The sequence below is a fragment of the Cavia porcellus genome, unplaced genomic scaffold (assembly GCF_034190915.1).
Source record: "Cavia porcellus strain 051 isolate PalLab524CR breed Dunkin Hartley unplaced genomic scaffold, mCavPor4.1 scaffold_7, whole genome shotgun sequence".
Classification (NCBI taxonomy): Eukaryota; Metazoa; Chordata; class Mammalia; order Rodentia; family Caviidae; genus Cavia; species Cavia porcellus.
The window spans coordinates 56,397,236-56,419,009 of record NW_026947490.1 but is presented as its reverse complement, the minus strand read 5'-3'; the positions used below and the strand labels follow the sequence as shown (position 1 = coordinate 56,419,009).

The 21,774-nt window shown below is 34.6% G+C and overlaps 1 protein-coding gene across 6 annotated transcripts in view; it reads left to right on the top strand.

The window, feature by feature from the left end:
- The window catches only part of Nme7 (NME/NM23 family member 7), a 226,127-nt gene that overhangs the window by 49,499 nt on the left and 154,854 nt on the right, over positions 1 to 21,774 (top strand). For all 6 annotated transcript variants that reach the window (XM_063253631.1, XM_063253632.1, XM_063253630.1 and 3 more), the window contains 3 exons: positions 5,656 to 5,766; positions 15,074 to 15,124; positions 17,211 to 17,418. In XM_063253631.1, the coding sequence (XP_063109701.1) occupies positions 5,656 to 5,766; positions 15,074 to 15,124; positions 17,211 to 17,418 (370 nt within the window). The remainder of the gene's footprint in view (positions 1 to 5,655; positions 5,767 to 15,073; positions 15,125 to 17,210; positions 17,419 to 21,774) is intronic.

The window sequence follows — 21,774 nt, the reverse complement described above, 5'->3', positions numbered from 1 at the left end:
CACTTCATTTTGTTGTTTTCTTAGTCTCTACTGCATTCATTTCTGCTCTGATCTTTATAAGTTTCTCTCTTATATGAACTTTGGGTTTGATGTTTTTCTACTTTTTTAAAAGTTTGAGGTTCAACATTAAGTTGTTTATTTGAGCTCATTCTCTTCTTGATATGGGAATTCACTGCTGTCAGTTTTCCTTGTAGGACTGCTTCCACTGAGTCTCATAAGTTCTAGTATGTTGTTTTCCTTGTAGGACTGCTTCCACTGAGTCTCATAAGTTCTAGTATGTTGCATCAGCATTATTGTTAGTTGTAGATACTGTTTAATTTCTTTAATTTCCTCTGTGATCCATTAATTGTTCAGTAAGGGTTGTTTATTTTATATGTCTATGTAGTGTTTGTGGTTTCTTTTGTTGTTGATTTTCAATTTCATTTCACTATTACCAGATATTATGCATGGGAAAATATCAATTCTTTTGTATCTACTTAACCATGTTCTATGGGCTAATATGTGGTTTATTTTGGAGGATGTCCCATGTGCATTCTGTATGTGTATTCTGATGTTGTGGGGTGTAGAGATTTACGCAGCCCATTTGTTCAGAGGTTTGTTTTAATTCTAATATTTCTTTGCTGAGTTTTTGTCTAGTTGATCTATTTAGTTGTGACAGTGGGATATTAAGTTCTCCTATTACAGTTGTGTTAGTGCTTATTTGATTTTCATGTCCATTAATATTTGTCTTATGCAGTTGGATGCCGTGGTATTTGGTGCATATATATTTATGATTAGTATCTCTTTTTCTAGGAAACTGCCCTTAACAGTTTCACATGTAGTGACCTTCCTTGTCTCTTTTGATCAGTCTTGGTTTGAAGTTCACATTGTCTGCAAATAGAATAGCTACCCCTGCTTATTTCTGGGATCTTGCCACATGGAATATTGTGCTCCATCCTTTAACTTTCAGTCTATGAATTTCTTTTTTAGTTAAATGTGTTTCCTGAATGCAGCATATTGTTTAGTGGTGCTTCTTGATCCACTCTGCTAGTCTGTTTCTTTTGATTGGTAAATTCAGACCATTTACATTGATGGTTATAATAGATATGCATTTCTCATATTATTTTCCTGTTGTTGGCTCTCTGTCTTTCCCCTCTGTTGAGTTATTTATCCTGCCTGGTAGCTTCTTTCTATTGGTGTTGTGTTTGTGGTCTTTGTTTTCTCTTTCTGTTACGTTCTTCAGAGCAATTGTGAAGAGCTGCTTTGGTGATCATGAATTTCTTCAGCTGTTCTTTGAAACAACTGAATGGAAGTATCTTATTTCTCTGTTCATTTTGAGAGTTTTGTGGGATGCATCAATGTGGGTTGGAGGTTGTTTTCTTATAGGGGTTGAAATACCTAACTCCAAGCTCTCTTTGTTTTGACGGTTTGTGTTGAGAAGTCTGCTGTGATTCCTAAAGGCTTTCCTTTATAGGTGATTTATTTCATTTCCCTGTTTTCAGTATTCTGTTCTTGTGCTCAATTTCTGGAATCTTGATTATTATATGCTTGGTGTAGATTTGATTATGACTGTTTGGTGTTCTGTATGCTTTATTTATTTGTATGTGAAATTCTTTATGTTTGGGAAGTTTTCTTCCATTATTCCTGTGAAGAGGTTTTTTAAAATGGCATTTTCATTGTCTTCAGCTTTCTCATTGACTCCAGTCAATTTATGGTTTTTTTTCTTTGCTTCATCTTGCAGCTGTTGGATTGATTTTTCATGATCTCTTGCTTTTTTTAAAAGTATCTTTCTTTTCATGGTCACTAGCTGCAATCCTGTCTTCTAGATCTGACAGTGTCCTCACCTTTGTTCAATCTGTTGCATATACTTTTAATGGAGATTTTAATCTACTGAATTTCTGTTTGGACCTGTTTTATGGATTCCATTTCTTTCCAATTTCTTTCCAATGTTGTGTTTTGTTGATTGAGTTCTCCCAAGGCCCTTTGATATAGAATGGTAGCAGCTCCCACCCCGTCTGTTCCACATGTCTGTGTGCCGGGGCAAAATGGTGGCTCGCCTAACCTAATAGCTACTGGCTCACATTCTCACTGCTGCTTCAGGCTGTTCCACACTGCTGGTTCCACCTACTGGCATGGGCACCCATGTCTGGGCCTGCTGTGTTTGGTACCCCTGCTGTGTGCCTACCTTTTCTTTAAAAAACAGATTTTAATAAATTTTTACATCTTTTAGTATTTAGCGGAAGAATTGCTCGGAATAAAATTTCCATTGTTGCTAAACAAAATCCTTAGCTAGATATGGTGGCACATGCCGGTAATCCCAGCATGTGGGAGGCTGAGGCAGAATGATCGTTGCGAATTATAGACCAGCCTGGGCTACAAAGTGGGCTCAAAGCCACCCTGAAATGCATAACAAGATCCTATCTCAAAAATACCAAAAAAGTCAACTCAGTGTGTCATCTGCTGAGCCTCAAGTGACTTGACATAAGGCTGTTTTCCTATATCCATGAGATAAGCACACACTTCATGTTTGCAAAGAAAACATAAAATCACAAATTTAACATTTAGTTGATTTCAGAATGAATCAATACTGTTGGAATTTAATATAAATGAATCTTTATGTAAGGGAAAAGTAAATGCCTTTTGAAATATTTCATAAATTAATATGGTTTAGTATTCTTTTAGGTCTATCAAATGCAAATAGCCACTGCACTGCATTAGGACATTTATTGTATGACATTAGCACTGGACCGCGTAGGATATTTAATATACAGCAGGCAGCTAGTTATCTTTCTTATCAACATGTTTGCTACAGATTTTGGTCAGAACCTACTGGTAAGAAAAACATATTTTTTTTTTCATGGCTGTATGAGAATTGTTATTTTCTAGAAACCTGTATCCCTTCTGAGTTTATGAAGGCTAGCCTGACTGTCTTTTTGCATCCATTGCTAAGAAGTTTGTATGTAAAAATATTGGTTAAGAGTATCCCGTGCTGCATTGTCCAGTGTTTGCTAAGTGCAATGGGAGGATGCCTATGTGTAGATTGTTAACTATAAAAGTAAATCAAACTTCCTGGCATTTGTATCGTTGTCTAGTGCTCTCACAGGGAGACCTGGGCTTGGGCTTTCATTGGCTATAGTTCAAGGGAAAGCTTGGTAAGTGCTTGTGCATGGGCTGTTCTGTGGCTGTGTGTAAAGAAACCTAATCTGACCTCTTCATGGATAGAAAGACCCCTGTAGTAGAAGCCTTGGTCTGTTAGCTCAGTGCTGCCCCCTGCTGGCCAACTAGCTGAATGTAGCTGCATGAATGGTCCCGGGGAGGTCACCACATCCCAGGGAGGAGCGATTTGTTGTTTGAAGCGCCAACATATTGTTTGGGTTTGTTTTGCAGCAACACGTAACCGAGACGTTTAATGTACTCATGTGAACTTCTTGTTTTTTTTACATGTCATCTGTAATTTTAAATCACACATGACTCTTAATACCTGTCGTATTTTCCTTCCAACATGCATTTTAATTATTACCTACTGAACAAGTAAGCATAGAGACATGACAGAGGAATTTATTTAATCAATCGTGTAATCCTTGAATCAGTTCTGTAGGAATTTAATAGAAAATGAAGTTACAGTTTAAACTAACGTCTGTCAGTTTTAGGCTCTGTTTTAACAGTGCTGAGATGAAACCTGTATCTCATCTTAGGACCATTAATGTTTTGGGACCTTCTGCGTGCTAGGCAAGTGTTCTACCACTAAGCTCTATACCTATTCAGCTTTAGAGTTTTCATATTGCTTCTTATTTATAGAAATCGATGGCTGCTGCTCTGGTTTTCTGGTGATGTCTTTTTATTTTTATTGATTGGATGATTGATGCTGGAGATTGAAGCCAGGACCTTGTGCATGCGAGGCAAATGCTCTTTCACTGAGGTATCCCCAGACCCACTGCCATGTTTTATATATTTTTTATCAGTTATGGTTTGTGAAATCCTCTTGCAGAGCTTAGCATAAACAATTTATAGGTTAGTTTGGCTTATAATTAAGTAATGTAAACTAAAAAGCAAAGACTTAATTTTTTGACAAAGCCATATAATATAAAGTATATAAGTGACTTATTTCAAACTAAAGAAAAGGGTTATGTAGTATAGTCTGTAATAAGTGGTTTTGAGATTAATAATTTCTGTTATTTTGAGTTTAAAAACCAAGTCACAACTTGTGTCCAATTTTAAGTATAATATTCAATTATTTATATAATTATAATATTAAATATACTAAAAAAATTTCATCCTCAGCTGTGTTTGTCTTATTGTTAGTGAAAAAAACCACTATGAAAAGGCCAACTGTTACAGATTCTTTGAACAATGCCAGTGCTGTCAGAAGGGAAAACGGCAGCAATTCTTTATTGTATAAATTGAATCATGTTTTTATCTTTCATGCATATATATTACTTTCTGTGGATTCGGTGATAGTAGCCTTTTAATAATACTAATAGTCACAGTGTTTGTGATGTGGCAGGAGCACAGACTTGGGAATTTTAGGAGCTGGGTGTTCCGTGTTGAAGATGCTACTCACCAGTTGCTACCTTTTGCACATTGCTTGTTTAGGCCTAACTTCCTCATTAAACTAGGGCACTTGGGGGTCTGGGGTCAGGGAAAATACATTGTTCTAATGTATCTTCTTGGAGATTAGCATGATTTTAAAGTTATCACACTGTTCTCTATTTGTGTGGATTGTTACATTGTTGAGAAAGACTACATCCATTTTCTTTTGCATCACTTGTACAGCAGAAAAATTTGTAATTTGCAAATCAGTGATGACTGCATGGAGTACCAGCAACCAAGTTCCTAACATATTTAATGCAACTTTCAGAGATTACTGTTTTGTATAAAATATCTTATAGGAAATAGAAACAAGCTGGGTGTGATGGTGCATGCCTGTTATCTTAGCTGTTCAGGAGGCTGAGGCAGGAGGACCTCAAGTTTGCAACTAGACTGGGTAACTTTTGACCCTGTCTCAAAATAAAATAAAATAAAAGAGGCTAAAGGATGTAGCTTAGTGGTGGAGCCTTTTACTTTTAGGCACAATACCTTGGGTCCAATTCTCAATACATACTGGGAAGAAAAAAAAAAATCTTTAAGTGCTTGTATTTTCTTTCTTCCTTTTTTTTTTTTTTTTTGTCTTTTTCATTTTTTTATCGGTACCAGGGATCGAACTCATGACTGCCTGCTTGCAAGGCAGGCGCTTATGCCGCTGAGCTAAATCCCCAGCCCTAGTGCATGTATTTTCTAACGTTAGTATGTTTAAAATAATAGTTTCCAGATTTTTTTGTACCAAGGATCGGACTCAAAACTTTGTGCTTGCCAACCAGGCACTTGTGCTGTGGAGCTGTATCCCCTGCCCACAGTTTTAGGACTTTTATGTAGCATTTTTCTTCTCTCCCTTTTTTTCCTCCTCCTTTTCCCTTCCTTATCTTACTTTTTAAACCTAAGGTACCTAAGTTTTGATTTCTTTGGGAAAACAGTAATCTTACTTTGTTTAAATTTTTAAGAGACATTTTTAATACATTTCTCAGTATATCTAATTTTGATATTGATCTGCAATGATTGTTAAAAATGACACTACTACTGGACATTAGAAATAAAAACTATAGACGTATTTTCATTTTCAAACTTATTATTTCTTTACAGAACATTAGCCTTGATTAAACCAGATGCAGTATCAAAAGTTGGCGAAATAATTGAAATAGTAAACAAAGCTGGGTTTACTATAACAAAACTCAAAATGATGACACTTTCAAGGTAAGTGATTGATCATTTTCAGTTATGAAATGTGTTTCCTTTTTTAAAAAGGCATCTTTCACATCATTTTTATAAAACAACCTCTTATTTATTAGCATAGAATAGTAATCTTATCAAAATAAGCAAAAAAACATGTAATCATATATGAATCACTGAAGTCTAAACAGAAACATCAGATTATACAGGCCTCACTTTACTATTTTCTTCTATAGTCTCATTACTTTTATAACCCCAATGGCTGGTAGTTGTAACTTCTTCTTCTTAATATAATATATAATATATAATATATAATATATAAGAATAACACACTGTTTAAAAAGTGTCAGAGAGAAAATGAATCTCAGATTATTTCTATTTCTTCAAGTGTTCAAAAGTGTTGCATTTGAAACTTTATATTAAGCTCACTTTAATATATATAGAATAGGTAAATATGCCTAATTGGTACTCTGAAAAGCAGTCCAGATATCTAATCAGATATTTTTGAAGTTATTTAGTAAAAAAAAGACGTATCCCTATTTAGCATTCTTATCACAAAGTAACTAAATTGAACCGCATGGTACAATTGGAAATTTCATGGAAAATATTCACTGTGTTCAGATAAAGAATAGAGAAATGAGCCTACCTTATTTTCAGTCTTTCCCCAGAGCCTATGGAGGGAAAAATGATCCTTCCATGCTATTTGCTTTTAAAAATTTTCCTATCAAGTAGACAAAGCAATGACTCAGCTATTCCAGATGAGGAAGAAAGATGTAGCATCTGTAGGGTGGCGGCCTCTGTTCTCTGGGATTACACTGAAGTTGGCTGAGGGTGACCCAGTAGCATACAGTCTGGAAGGACAGGAATGTTGTACTTAGACTGAGCCAGCTCTGGTAGTATGCTTGTTTCTCCTCCAAGGTTTTGTTTGGTGTTGAAATCATCTGTTCATGGATGTCTGCCTCACAAGTCAGTTGCATTTGTGTTTCTGTGAGAACAGGGACAATGAATAGAGGTAAACCTAACTCCTAGGGTTGATCCTAGAAACTTTAAGAAAATAACCTCAGCTTTACCTCTACAATGACATATACTTAATTTGAAATTTTCTCCTGTGTAAGATCTCCATTTCCATACTGTCTTGAGATACAGGAGGCTTACATTTCAGAGCAGAGCCTCCAGCCATTTACCTGGAACTGTACTACTTCCTAGGCATGACTTAAAACAACTCATCTGTCCTTGTTTCTGAAAAGTGCAGGTTATAATAGTACCTGTAGCCTAAAATTGTTATGAGGTTTATATGAGTTTACAGTCTGTGCCTCTGGTGGTTGATAACTTAGTGTCATCTTCCCATGATAGAGATTTTTTTGTCTGTCATATTGAATCTGTAGCACATAAAGGAAGCTGCTGGAACCAATCAGTATTGAGGACCTGTTCTAGATCTCCAATCTCCCAAACAAGTACACAGTGAAGGCCTAAAATAAATGAGATAAGTGATATGACTTTAGGCCTCCTAGAGGATCAAAACCCTCTGCAGAGTTCTGGGACTCTGGTAGGTAACACAGGGGATGTCTCTGGGTAGCCTGCATTTATATAGAGGGTCAGAGTGGAAATCACTGGAAATTGAAAAGATCTTGGAAATGCTTCAAGAACTTTGCAAATTAACAAACTATGTCTAATCTAGGGGAACTATCTTATGAGAAGATCTCCATGTTGCATTTCACTACAGGAGTGAAATGCTTGCAGCTACAGTCTTTATTTAGTTAATTGGAGTTGGAGCCAGGTGTTCTCAGCTCTTATTGTATCTTGCCCTGGCCATGCAGCAGCCCTGCACGTGGGTTCAATTTTCAGTTTCAGTGGCTCCCAACAGATCAGTGCCTTGAGAGCACCTTAAAATTTACAACCATCCAGCTCTTGTAAAATTCTTCACCCTTGGAGTTGCACAAATATAAAAGCCTGTATATTTATTGTCCACATACACATTCATCTCTTTGTTTTGTGCACCTTTCCTCTTAGTCTGACCACTAATCTATTATCAAACTCTTTTTACTGATGCTTCTGGAAGTCTTGTCATTGTAAATAAACATTTCTCTGTTCACAGTGTTCCCTAGGCTCTCTTCTTTCTTTATTTCAGTTGAAATCTGATTCTTTTGCAAGGGCATCGCTTTTCTTTTAGTTGTTAGTGTAGGCTGCTTATTTATAAATGTTCCTTATCTTTGAGAGTCATACTGTAACATCAATATTTTAGCCCCCTCTGCAATCCTCATTCTTTCACATGACCATTCATGTTTGGAATGTCTATCCATTTACCTAATATTGCCAACCACTGAGCCTTGTTTCCACTCTTTAGGTCACAAACTCTACATTCATTAAGTATTTGAGCACTTGGCTCCTAATCTTTCTCTCCTCCCTGACTTCTTCTGTCAGTAGGAATGTTCAGTGTCTCTGTAAGTGATCATCCAGGACTCCTTGCTTTGTAGACAGTTTGCCTACCCATTTCTATGACTGTTACAGTCACTTTAATAATACTATAATATTTTTTTCTTAAAGTAAGTATTCCTCCAAGTTCTTTGCACATTCTTTTCTTTACACTTTCTTTGGGTACTTCCATATGTGGCCACATCATCACCTATATATAGATGAAATTCCAGTACATACCCAGCCCTGGTTTCTCTTTACAACAACCATCAGTCTGAACGTGATGTTGGATTCATGTTTCTCTTCCTTGTTCCTCCTATCTATAATCTGTCTATATATCTTGGTTATTTTTCTCTCATTGCTGAGTCAAAACACCTAACACCCAAAATGAAGGAAGGAAAGGTTTATTTAGCTCACTGTTGTGGAGGTTTTGGTCTGTAATCAGCTGACTCCAAGGCTGGGTGGCATGGCACTGAGGTAGTACTTCAAGGCAGCAGCCAGAGCAAAAGGATGGAAAACAAGCTTCTTCTCCTCCTTTATACTATATGCAGGGCAATCTTCCACTCCACAGGGCAGATGTAGCACTCATAAAATCTCTTTGCCTGCTTTTGCACAGGATGAGGATATTTACAAAGTAAGAACCCTGGCTCCCTGCTGAGTCTTGCTCAAGTTGACCCAACATATCAACCATTACTCTATCTGTCTCAAATCTTTTTTACTTCCCTTTTCTGTACACCTCTGAGACTTTTCCTTCTTGCAGTTCTCATTTTTGTGGACCTGTTTGGGTACTCAAAATGTCAACATAGACTGCTGATTGACTTGTCTACTGGTAGACTTCATATTCTCTACTGACACTTGTTGGGTATTTTCTTCCCTAAGGCTACTTCATTATATTCTGTATGTTGACAGAAGAATCAGTCGTATAAAATGAAATGTCACTGTCCCCTTCTTTAAACCTTTCAGCAGTTCCCCATCTTCAGGAAAAGCAGACTAGGTCTTTGGTGAAATAGTTAAGACCTTAGTGATCTGCCCTTGCCTATCTTAATAGACTCACCTCTTGGCACCTCCTCTAGAGGCCATTTGGGTTTCAACCTCCTGAATATGCAGTATTTCATCTCTCCTGTGTTCTCTTATGCATAATTTTATTTTACCTTGATGCTTTACTCTACTTTGTTTTCTAGTCCATTACTATTCATGATTCAGACCTAACTCAAATGTTTAATTGGGACTTAACTCCCACACAAACTTCTTCAATTATTCATAGCACCTTACACATTTCTATGAATTTAGATGAAGCTCACAGGCTACTAAGGCACTTCATTTGTCACTCCTCCATGCACATTAACAGGCACCAAGTCTTCTGGGTTGGAGGCAGAGAACTTCAACCAGCAATATGCATGTCATAGTTGTATTGGTTCCCCTTGCCTCCATGTCTATAGGGACGATGTGATCTGGGCCCAGGTGAATGCCAGGTACACACTGTACTGCATGACAACTGAAGACGTGTGAACTTGGATCACAAACTGTGTCATCAGAAAACAGAAAACAAGATTGTCCTTGTAATGAGGAGAGACCACTTCCATCCCTCAGTTATTCAATGTAGACAGTCCTGAGAAATGAATAAGATAGTGAAGTCAGGGCCTTGCATTCTTGATTTACTTAGTAAGACACGTTAGGAGCTTTGGAGACCCATAAAGGAGTTTCTCCCAATGCTTAAAGTCTTCCAAAATTACACTCAAGTGTGCAATCATGTGCTGCGACCCAAAGTGGCTCCAGAGGTTCTTGGGATTAAGGACCACGAGAGGATGAGAAAAATAAAGAAAAGACAAAGCTGGGGTGAGGTGGGGCCCTTATCCTCCTGATGGGAAGAAAGGAACTGCTGAACCACTGTAGCACCTTTATTTATATACTGGGAAAGATGATGTCAATTTCAGCCCCTCTGCCTAGCAACCCATTGCTTGGCAGGCCTGGGCCCTTTGCCTTCTTGGTGCTGAAACAACTTGTTTACATAGCTTGTTTTGGTCTTTCCATTTTTTCTGGGCTGGCCTTGCTTTAGCCCCACACGTGTGATCAACCTCCAGCTTCAACTGCTCCCTACAATTATAATAGTATTCAAAAGGCAGGAGCTGAGTTCACTCTGAATTTGTATTTCTAGTTCTCAGCACAAGGGCAGCACCAAATAAATGCCGTCAGATTTCAAGTAGCAACCTGTGGATCCAGGACAGTGATGGATGTATATTTATTGTTGGTTTCATAAGGTTTGAATGGAGCTGAAAAATCTCTTTTTCACCGGGTGATGTCAGAGCTGTCATAATGTCATGGCACAGAGCATTATCCACGTTTATGGTAAAGCCGTGATATAAACTAACCTACAAAGCTTCCAGGTGTATAGCAGTTGTATACAGTACAGTGTGTAATACTTGGTAATGATAATAAATGACTATACTACTGGTTTATGTAGCCATTATACTTTTTAATAGTTTAGAATGTACTCCCTCTATTTGTTAAAAAAAAGTTACCAAAAAGCATTGTGCTTTGTTACACTGGCAGTAGTCTTACACGTGTGTAAGAGACACAGGTCTCTTGATTGTGTCATGAAGCCATGTCAAGGGATTGTCTTATACTGTGTAGGTTCTTAGAAATACATTGTGATGTTCATTTAAATGATAAAATTGCTGTCTAGCAGTATTTCTCAGAATAGATTTCATCATTAAGTGACCTGAGTATATATACATACATATACAAAACATGATATATATTTATATACATATATGTATATATATTCATGTATGCACGTATATATAATTATTATTATTTTGTATCAGTTATTGAACCCAGTGTCCTGGTACCAAGCAACTTCCCAGCACTTTCTAACCTTTTTGTTTTAATTTTGAGGAAGTGTCTCACTAAGTTCCTAAGTTGGTTAGTTTCCCAGACTGGGCTTGAATTTGTGGTCCTCTTTCCTCAGCCTCTCAGAGTGTTGGCATTACAAGTGTGTGCTAACTGTATTTCTTAAGATAACTACGTGTAGATCCTTGTGAAAGTATAGTGAGTTTCTTCATAATACGCAACAAAACACCAGCAGAAATCTCCTGTAGGTAATGATGTACTTGTTAAAATCTTATCCTGTTAGCAGGAGGCATTGTGGTAGCCACTGTTGATTTCTTATTACCCGGTTTTGAAGTCTTGTATCACTTTCTCTGTTTTGTTTTGATTGGCTTTATTCTGTTTTAGTTTGTTTGGTTTTATTCTCTTTAAAATATACTTTCATTCTTTTGTTTTGATTGGTTTTATTCTATTTAGGTTCGTGTGATTTTATTGTGTCTGATGGTATGGATACCTATTTTGAAAAACAAGAGACATTATGGTAGCCATTGTTGATTTCCCTATTATCTTGTTTTGAAGTTCTGTATTGCTTTCATTGTTCTGTTTTGTTGGCTTTACTATTTTGTTTTGTTGATTTTATTCTCTTTAAAATAAGAAAAAGATAAAAATCTGTCTCCTTCGAAGCCTTTTACGGAAGAAACCAAGGGTGATGGGGGAAAATTTCTTGAACTCTCATTCTGGTTTCAAGTTTAGATTTGAAATGGAGGTAACTGCGGAATCAGTGGCATGTTAGAAGCAAATACTTTTACCAATGTATTAAGACTTCTTTCCATTTATATTCATTATTATAGTTGTTGTGATTTTTTAGTAGCTCAGTCTTTTTGTGTTGACAAGTTTAGAGTTGGTTATTTTCATGCAATTCTGTTAATTCTTCTAATTTACTCTCCATGGTAGTCTTTTAGGCATTCAGTTTTGCTCTATGTTAGACAATAGCATAAAATATACATATCTTACTTTCATGAACTCTTTTCTGTTTTATCCAGATTTTTTCTTCCTGTGGTTGGTAATAATGCATAAGCAATCAGGCTAGCAACTGGAGAGATTTGACTTTAAATGTTCCTATTTTGTCCAGCCTCTCTCTTATCTAATAAGTTATATAATCATATTGAAACTAATTTTTCTCATATGTAAAGATGAAAGTGATAACTATTTCAGTATGCCATTTTGAGGAATAAATACAATAAGTTAATCATGAGATATAATAAGCTCTAGAAAAATGATTTTTTCCTCTCTCCATGTCTTGGGATGCATTTTATTTTCTATATTGGCAAAGTACTCTTTCATAGTCTCTTTTGGAAAAAGGAAATATTTGAGTACAGTGGTTACAGTCAGAGTATACTCAGGAATGTCATGTTATGTGAATTTATTTTGTAACAGGCCAGTAAGATTCTAAAAGCATCATATATCAAATTAATTCCTAAGCCTGAAAAATTGATCCTTTGTTAACAGAGACCTATTTTTTATTTTAAAATTAACTATTATTGGCACATATTAGTCACATACTGTGAACTCAGTTTAAATCCTTTAAGAAAACCACACAATTTTAAGAAACTGGATTTGCTTAAAAGAGAAAACAAGTTATTTTTATTTTTCAGCTTATCCATTTAAATTGCCGTATCCTTATTATTGGTCTCTGTAGATATCTTTTAACGGAAATATAAATTTTAATTTCTCCATGTTCTTTCACTGATGTCATTTAAAGCACTTATTTTAAAGTCATTAATAACCAATAGGAATACATTCTACTATGCATAATTTGTTAAGCACCTTTTAAGACAGCATATGTAGTATTCAGTAGTTAACAAAGCAACTAAAACTACTAAATTAAAATTGTAGTCTAAACTCTCAAGGTTATGAAGACAATCTTAAAATTCATCTGGAACCAGAAGAAATCTAGAATAGCAAAGACAATCTGGGCAACAAAGACATAACAGAGGACATCACAGTCTCTGACTTGAAATTATAGTATAAAGCTCCTATGATAAAAACAGTGTGGTACTGGCAAAAAAAAGAGATCCAAAGATCATTGGAACAGATTAGAAGATATAGAAACAACTCCAGACACACTGAGCCATCGTATCTTTGACAGAGGTGCCAAATATATTCACAGGAAGAATGATAGCCTCTTTAATAAATGGTGCTGGAAAAACTAGCTCTACACATGCTGAAGATTAAAACTGGACCCATATCTTTCACCATGTACTAAGCTAAAATCAGAATGGGTCAAAGATCGTAGTATTGTTAAAACTGAAACATTCAGTCTTCTGGAAGACAGAGTGGGTAAACTCTTGAAGACACTGAGGTAGGCAAAGACTTTGTGAACAAAACCCAGATTACAAAGGAACTATCACAAAGGATCAACAACTGAGATCTCATCCTACTAAAGAGCTTTTGCACAGAAAGAGAAACCACCAGTAGAGGGAAAAGACAACCTACTGTCTCGGAGAAAATGTTTGCCAGCTGTTCCTTAGATAAACAATTACTATTGAGAACATACAAAAAACTCAGAAAAAAATCAGTGATACTAGATTTAAAGACCCGATCCAAAAATGGGCATCTGAGATGAACACACACACTTCTCAGATGAAAAAATAAAAACAGCAAATAAATATGCAAAAAATGCTCAACATTACTAGTTATTCAAGAGATGCAAATTAAAACAGTGCTGAGATTCTACCTTACTTCAGAAAAAATGGCTACTATCAAGAAATCAAGCAATAACAAATGGTAGGAGGTGGTGGGGAAAAAGGAATCCTTCTCCATTGTTGGTGGGAATGCCGACTGGTCAACCACTGTGGAAATCAGTGTGGAGATTCCTCAAAAACTAGGATGAGAGATCCCATTCGACTAGCCATTCCCCTTCTGGGTATCTTCCCAAAAGAATTAAAAACATCATATACCACAGTGATATATGTGTACCCATTATATGTGTATTATGCAGCACAGTGCATAATAGTCAGATCTTGGAAGGACCCTACATGCCCATCAGCCAAAGAATGAATAAAAAAATGGTCTCTTTTATACAATAGAGGACTATGCTATAAAGAGGGATAAACTGGAGACTTTTATAGGTAAATGGATGCAACTGGAGAATGTATTCAGTAGTGAAATAAATAAGACACACATGTAAACATACTGTTTCATTAGTGTGAGAAGTGAAAGAAAAAACATGTATATGTGTATGTGTGTATGTATATGTATATTATATAGATAGATAGTTAAGATAGTTATACTACTGATTTCTCTTGAGTTTACCAAAGAGAAGGATTTGTGCTGGTATTATTTGGACAACTGAAGCAGATGGCTTGTGCTCTGGGTGAATAATTTGGGGATACAATGTACAACGTATGTACCATTGTTACCCCTGATTGATGTGCTTTAATTTTTTTGGTTTTTTTCCTTCTTTTTTAAATCCTTGAAATAAAATAGATTTTAAAAAATCTCTCAAGGTTAAAATATATAGAAGAAAATAACAAATTTTGGGTTAGGCTTGAACTTTACCAAATATTCTTGTTGGTCAAATGTTAAACTTTGTTTCTAGAATTTTAAATATGCTGGGGAAAAGGAAGTCAGCTGATGCTACACAAATTAGGTATCACAAATGTATATTAATAAAAAGATAAGTAAAAGAAAAATAAATGCTTAGCTGGACATGTTGGTGCATGCCTGTAGTCCACCACTCTGAGAGACTGCGGCAGGTGACTCACAAGTTTGGACTTAGTGAAATTGTGTAAAAAACAAAACAAGAACAAGTGGGACATGTAGCTCAGTGGGAAGGCCTTGGGTTAATCCCAGTTCCAGAGGGAGAGAAGTAAACACTTCTAATTTTTATTCTTATTTTGTATTTTGACATAGATATGAATCATACTTTGAAATATTTAAAAGGAGGTTCATTTGCCAGACTAATTGGTGAAAAATCATTAGTTAATTTATATGTTTAGAAAATTTCACCTTTGTTTTATTTTAATACTGTAACCTAAAATAATTATTTTCTTATATAATTCCTAACTATTGTCGTTTGCTTGTTTTATAGGAAAGAAGCAGCAGATTTTCATGCGGACCACCAGTCGAAGCCCTTTTTTAAGTAGGTACTTAATTGGGAAGCGATGGTAGTCATTAGCATAGAGTCTCCTAGAAAACTAGGTATATTTTTATAACTAACAATTTATTACATGAGAATAATCTGTCAAAAGGATCAAAACAGCATCTTGCAATTTAGAATTGTTTTCTAAGAATTGTTTTGTTGCCCTTTTAGCAGATAAAACTTGTGTCTCATCATTACATGTACCAACTCCCCATAAGAGATACAATAATGTACATCAAATGTGTACTAATCAAAATCAAAGTTAAAAAAGAAATAAATATATTATTTAAGTTACCAGAAAATGGCTTTCTTTTTAGATTATAATTCATTAAAAATATAGTGATTTTTATTAAATATTTATTGTTCTTTTAAAGTCTGGTACATATTTTCTTCCTTGATATATGACAAATATCATGTGTTAGAAAATAAATCTCTATTTTGAATATGTGGAATGTAATTTAAGTGAAGGGAATATTGTGTTTACTCATTACTATTGAAAGATTAAGAGATGTTTGCATTCAAATAAGACTGTTATTTTAGCCAAATTGCTACAGTAGATATACTAGTTGGTATTGTACCCAGAAGGGTGTTTAAAAAAAAATTTTTTTTTTGTACTGGGGATTGAACTCAGGACCTTGTACTTGTGAGGCAGGTGCTTACATCACTGAGCTAAACTCCCAGCCTAAAAAAATCTTTAAGAAGATTACTATGTTATAGATTATTGTAAATCAAATATTATAGCATATCCCCATATCTTGTTAGAATGTTTATATATAAATTTTTAGTGAAGTGATGAAAATTATTTTTGGTTATAGGTTCTTTACTATGTATATATAGCATTGAGTTACAACTCCTACTTTAATGTTTTACATGTAATTTATATGCAGTGACTTATTTTAAATGGATGAGCTAACTAGTTGTCTGGTTGGTTTGCTGGGGTGTTACTTGGGCAACTAAGGTCTAGCAGAGTATTTCTGAGAAGGTCTGTGGTCCTGTTAGGGTAGAGGGTAAGAATGCTTCTTTACACATGCTATTTTTTGTAAATATTTTTCAAATTGAATTGAAGTATTGAAGTATCAAAGAGCATTGGCTCATAGAAAATGATCATGAGGGAAGAAGATACGTAAAACAGTCATAAGTTGATAGCCACAAAAGGACCCAGCATATTGTGTTCCTTTCTCCAGAAGCATTTTGTCTTCTCTACTTTGGGTGAGACAGAAATATGAGCTTACTTTGGAAGGCACTTGGTTTTAACACAGCAAGGATAGGTCCACTTATTACACAATTAAATTTGTCATTGCTACCTTGTATACATTTAGAAGTGGAAAAATAAAATGAAATGTCATTTTTATTTCCTGGTCAACCATGACTCATTGCTAGGTTTTTAATCAAGTGCCTCTGTGTATGCTTTAATAGCTTAATAAGAATGCCCAGAGTAGTTTTTCTACTAATTATTGAATATTTTTGATGGATTATTAGTATTACTTTTATCACTAAACTAAGTGTTTATTATTGGGAGTTCTTTGTCACTCTTTGAGTTTTAATAGTTCTACATAAAAAGAATTAAGCTCTTGGGCTGGTGATTTAACTCAACAGCACAGTACCTGCCTGGCAAATTCAAGGTCTTGCGTTTCATTTCTGATATCAAAAAAAAAAAAGTTTTTACTAAAAAATGATCATTTTTGTCACTTTATGTATTATGAAATCTTGCTTAAATGCAGTGGTAAACCATTTGAAAATATTCTGTTTGTTTTTTCAGAGCAGTGGAAAAAATAAAAAAAAAACTACACCTTTTAAATCAGTAAAGCAGTCCTAATTCAATAAGAGTGATTTTTCCCTGTAATTGATTTATAATTGATTGACATTAGTAATATAGAAATTTATAATGTATTGGAGCACTTTAGAACCCTCAATTCATGAAAATTTTATCTTGCTTGTGTAAAATTTGCTTATGCACAGTAGTTCTGATATCATAGTATTTATGTTTCTGTTAAAATGCTCAAATTTAAATGCAACCTTGTTGTTAAGAGAAATGGCTAGATTGACAGAAAAAAAGAAGCCAATCAGTCTTTTATCTGTTTTATAGTGAGTTGATCCAGTTTATTACAAGTGGACCTGTTATTGCCATGGAGATTTTAAGAGATGATGCTATATGTGAATGGAGAAGGCTGCTTGGCCCTGCAAACTCTGGACTGGCACGTACAGATGCTCCCGGGAGTATCAGAGCTCTCTTTGGAACAGATGGCATAAGAAACGCAGCTCATGGCCCGGATTCTTTTGCTTCTGCTGCCAGAGTAAGGTGTTTTTAAAATGTTTTACTTTGTTTTAATTTTGTTAAATGTTTTCTGTCAAAGTAAGGCAGTTGACCTTTGACCTTTTCCTAGGATCAAATAGTGTTTCATGTCACTTTTATGAATTGGTATGCTGCACTTGATCAAGATTAGTTTTCTATAATTAAAATACTTGTTACTCCATTTTTTATTCATAAAACTTAAAAGACTAAGGTTCATAAATGTTTGAACCATTGAATTCATATAGAAATACTAGTTTATAAATTGTAGATATTAAAAAATAAAGGCATCATTAGATATGGGCTTTCTGTAGTTCAGAACAAAAACTAGGCATTGGGGAGAAGTACTGTGTCTGAAAAATGAACCAGAATGTGAAGGAGCAAGAACTACAGGTCATAGAAGAAACTTAAAAAACATCTGGCAGCTCCCTGCAGGTGAAGAATTGTCTATATAATTATAGATATAAATTTTTCATTCATGTATATGATTTACAAATATTTTCTCATAGTGTATGTGGTTTCATTTTCATTCTCTTCACCACTGACTTTGGACAAGAAATATTTTTCTTTTGATGAAGTCAAACTTACCATTTTATTTTTCATGTATTATGCTTTTGGTGTCACATTTAAGAAACTGTTGCTCATCCAAAATCATAGATATTTCCTATTTGCTTTCTTCTAGAAATTTTCATGTTTTAGATTTCACATTCACCTTACAGTCCATTTTGAGTTAATTTTTATAGGCAAGGTGAGGTGTGACTAAAATATATTTTTTGTATATGAATATATGATTGTTCTAGTACCATTTATTGAGAAGACTATCCTTATGCATTTTATTGCTTTGCACATTTGCTAATTGTATCTACATGGGTCTATTCTGGATTTACTGCTTTGATCTATTGATCCATTTGTTTCTCTTTATATCAGTTCCACACTTACTTTAGAAAATTTGCACAGTTCATCAATGAATGGTAAATAAGCACATGAAAAATACATAACTTTATTTGCCATTAGGGAAATGCTAATTAAAATGACTGAGATACCACTACTCACCTATCATTATGACTGAAGTTGAAAACAGGACTGACTCACACCAAGAGACAAGCAAGGATACGGAGAAACTAAAACTGTCATATACTGCTGGTGGGAATTAATGGTGCAGCTATGTTAGAAAACAACTCGGAAGTTTCCTCAAAAGTTAAACATCCTTCTGCCCTATGATACAACCATTTCATTCCCGAGTATGTACTCAGGAGAAATGAAAGTACGTGTCAACACAAAGAAGACTTGCTCATGAGTATTCATAACAACTTTACTTGTAATAGTTCTCAACTAGAAATAACCCAGATGTTCAGCAAGTGAATAGGCATATTTATACGTGGAACATGACACGTGACGTGAAATAATATTTGGTGATAAAAAAGAATGAAGTATTGCCACGTATACATTGTAGACATAGATCTTAAAATCACTTGACTAAGTGAAGGCAGCTAAAGAAAGAGTATATACTATTTGTAAAATATACTATTTATGTAAAATTGTAGAAAGTAATTTATAATAATGGAATATCAGTGATTATGGGAAAAAGAAAGGCAGGAGAGAGAGAAGAAAGAAATTACCCAGTGGGAGGAAGGATGATATGTTAGTTAGCTTTATTGTGGCTATGCTTTCATTTGGTAAACATGCAAAACTTACAAAATTATATACTTTAATGTATATCAATTGTACCTCAACATCTCCAAAAAAAAAATCAATGTATATTATATGCAAGTTGCAGTACACCAAAATGTAATCCACTATTCTGTGCAATTTACATGAACTTATAAAATCATTTTCAGATTCTATAAAATAAAATTTAAAAAAACATGGAAACTTACAAAATTGTATACTTTAATGTATATCAATTATTACCTCAACAGAAGTTTTTTTTTATTATTATTTATTTATTTTTATTGGTATCAGGGATTGAACTTACGATCACCTGCTTGCAAGTTAGGGTCTTATGCCGCTGAGCTAAATGCCCAGCACAAGAAAACATTTAAAGAACCAGCCAGATGCAGTGTTGCATGCCTGTAATGCATAATTCTGGGAGACTAGGCAGGCATATAGCAAGTTGAGCCCAGCATCAGCCACCTGTCACGTAGAAAAATCCTATCTCTTTTTTCTTCCTTTTCCCTGAGATATTATTTTTCCCCTTTAAGCAGGTTCTTATCTTTTCACTGTATTTATTGAGGTTTTGTAGCTTATGTACTCTTATCATTTCTTACACTAGGGAGATTATACAGTATTTACACATGTGAGTTTGACTTATTTCACTTAGGAGTATGGTCTCAAGCTGCATCCATTTATTTGTAAATATCTCAATGTGATCGTTACTTTATAGCTGAGTAGTACTCCCATTATATAAAAATACATCTTTTTTATCCATTTTTCTTATCCATTCCTCAGTTGTTTCCAGTTGTTTCTAAGATCTGGCTATTACAAATTGTGCTGCTACAATTTAGTCTGCTTTGTATTGTTTAATTTCAACATACATGAAGGTACAGACAACTATTTTGAAGAGAACCAGAGACAGCCGTTGTTGATTTCCCTGTTGTCTGGTCGTAAAGACCTATAATGCCTTCATCACTCTGTTCTGATCAGTTTAATATTTTGTTTTGTGAATTCATTGTGTGTGAGATATGGACAACTATTTAGAAGGAAACAAGAGACATTATGGTAGCCAGTGATGATCTCCTGTTGTCTTGCTTTGAAATCTGTGTCATTTACATTGTTTTCTTCTGATTGGCTTTGTTCTGTTTAGTTTTACCTCTTTAAAATTTAAAACAAAAAGAAAAATCGTATCTCAAAATGAATGGAAAGGAAAGGAGGAGGGAGGGGAGGAGAGAAAGGAAAGCTGAGGAAAAAGGAACAGAGGCTGGGGTTGTGGGGATGTAGCTCAGTGTAAAAAGCTCCTGGGTTCACTCTCTAGTGCAGCAAATACAGAAAACTAAATAAATAAATAACTTAATTGAAACAATCTCAGCTGCTACCAATTTCTTGTTTTGTGATGAAAACTGAGTGAGGTACCCTTCCTTACTGGAGGTGCCCTTTCTTGTTAGTATTTATTGCATACCTATGTCACCATGTTTAAGAAGTCCTTGTTTGCTTATCCATATTCTTATTTAGTAAAATGAATTCCTTGAAGATGTCTCATTCATCTTCATGTCTCCAGAATCTAAATCAAAGATTCAGGCAAGTTTGTGATACAAAAATATCAACAGACCTACCATTTGAAGCTTACTTCATCACAGGCAAAGTTATAAACACTTTTATATATTATTTATTTTTCACAATACCCTATGTAGTCTCCTATAGTACCTCAATTTACTGTTGCAGGAATGAGACTTGGAAAATTTCAGTACGATGCTCATATGAGAACTTCAAATCAGGCTCTAGAAGACTGATTTAACTGCCACTCTCCAGTGCATATGCTGAAAGCAATAACCTACTTTGTTTTAAATGTTACAGTGTTTTAGAACATAAAGTAAGGAAAACAACCTTTAGAAAATTTGGCAAGTATAGTAAAATATTATCATTAGTAATTCTGCCAGCAATGTTTGAAGAGATAGCTATTTATGACATAGTCTTTCCAGCTCATTCTTTTGATAATGTATATGCTTTACATAGTAAATATCACTTTATAATTTTTTAATTAAATTTGGTTCTTTTTTTTCATTTCACATTGCATCTTTTTTTTTTTTTTTTTTGGTACTGGGGATCAAGCTCATGACCACACAATTGCAAGGTAGGCGCTTATGCTACTGAGCTATATCCTCCGCCATTTCATCACATTTTATGTGATTTTATATTTCATTTTAATGTTTTAGATTATTTTCTGAAAACAGATTTAATATTCGGCATTAGGACAGTATAGAGAAACATTTATTTATGATTTTTGCTTTTTATTAGGGAAATTCACAAAAATACTTAAAATTATTCTGTATAAGTAAAAAATTTTGAGAAACATTTAATTGGAAACCATTTAGCAATATTTTTATTATCATAACAAAAGATACTAGTTTAGATTGGTCAAATTCTGTAGTGAGATTTCTGTGTTTCTTCAAGGTAAAAACTTAGCTACAACTGTGTATTTTATAATTTGTTTTAAAAAACCATATACTTACGGCTTAACAAATTGAATCTGAATTTTTAATTTTTTCAAGTTCTGAATATAATATTTTTCATTTTCACTTAGACAATGTAAGGAAATATAAAAGACCAGGAGTGATAGCAGGAGCTCTTTACAAGGAGAAGAGCTTTATTCAGAGTGCTTTAGTACCTCAAGTCACAAAGACACATAAACATTTTTTTGATGGCT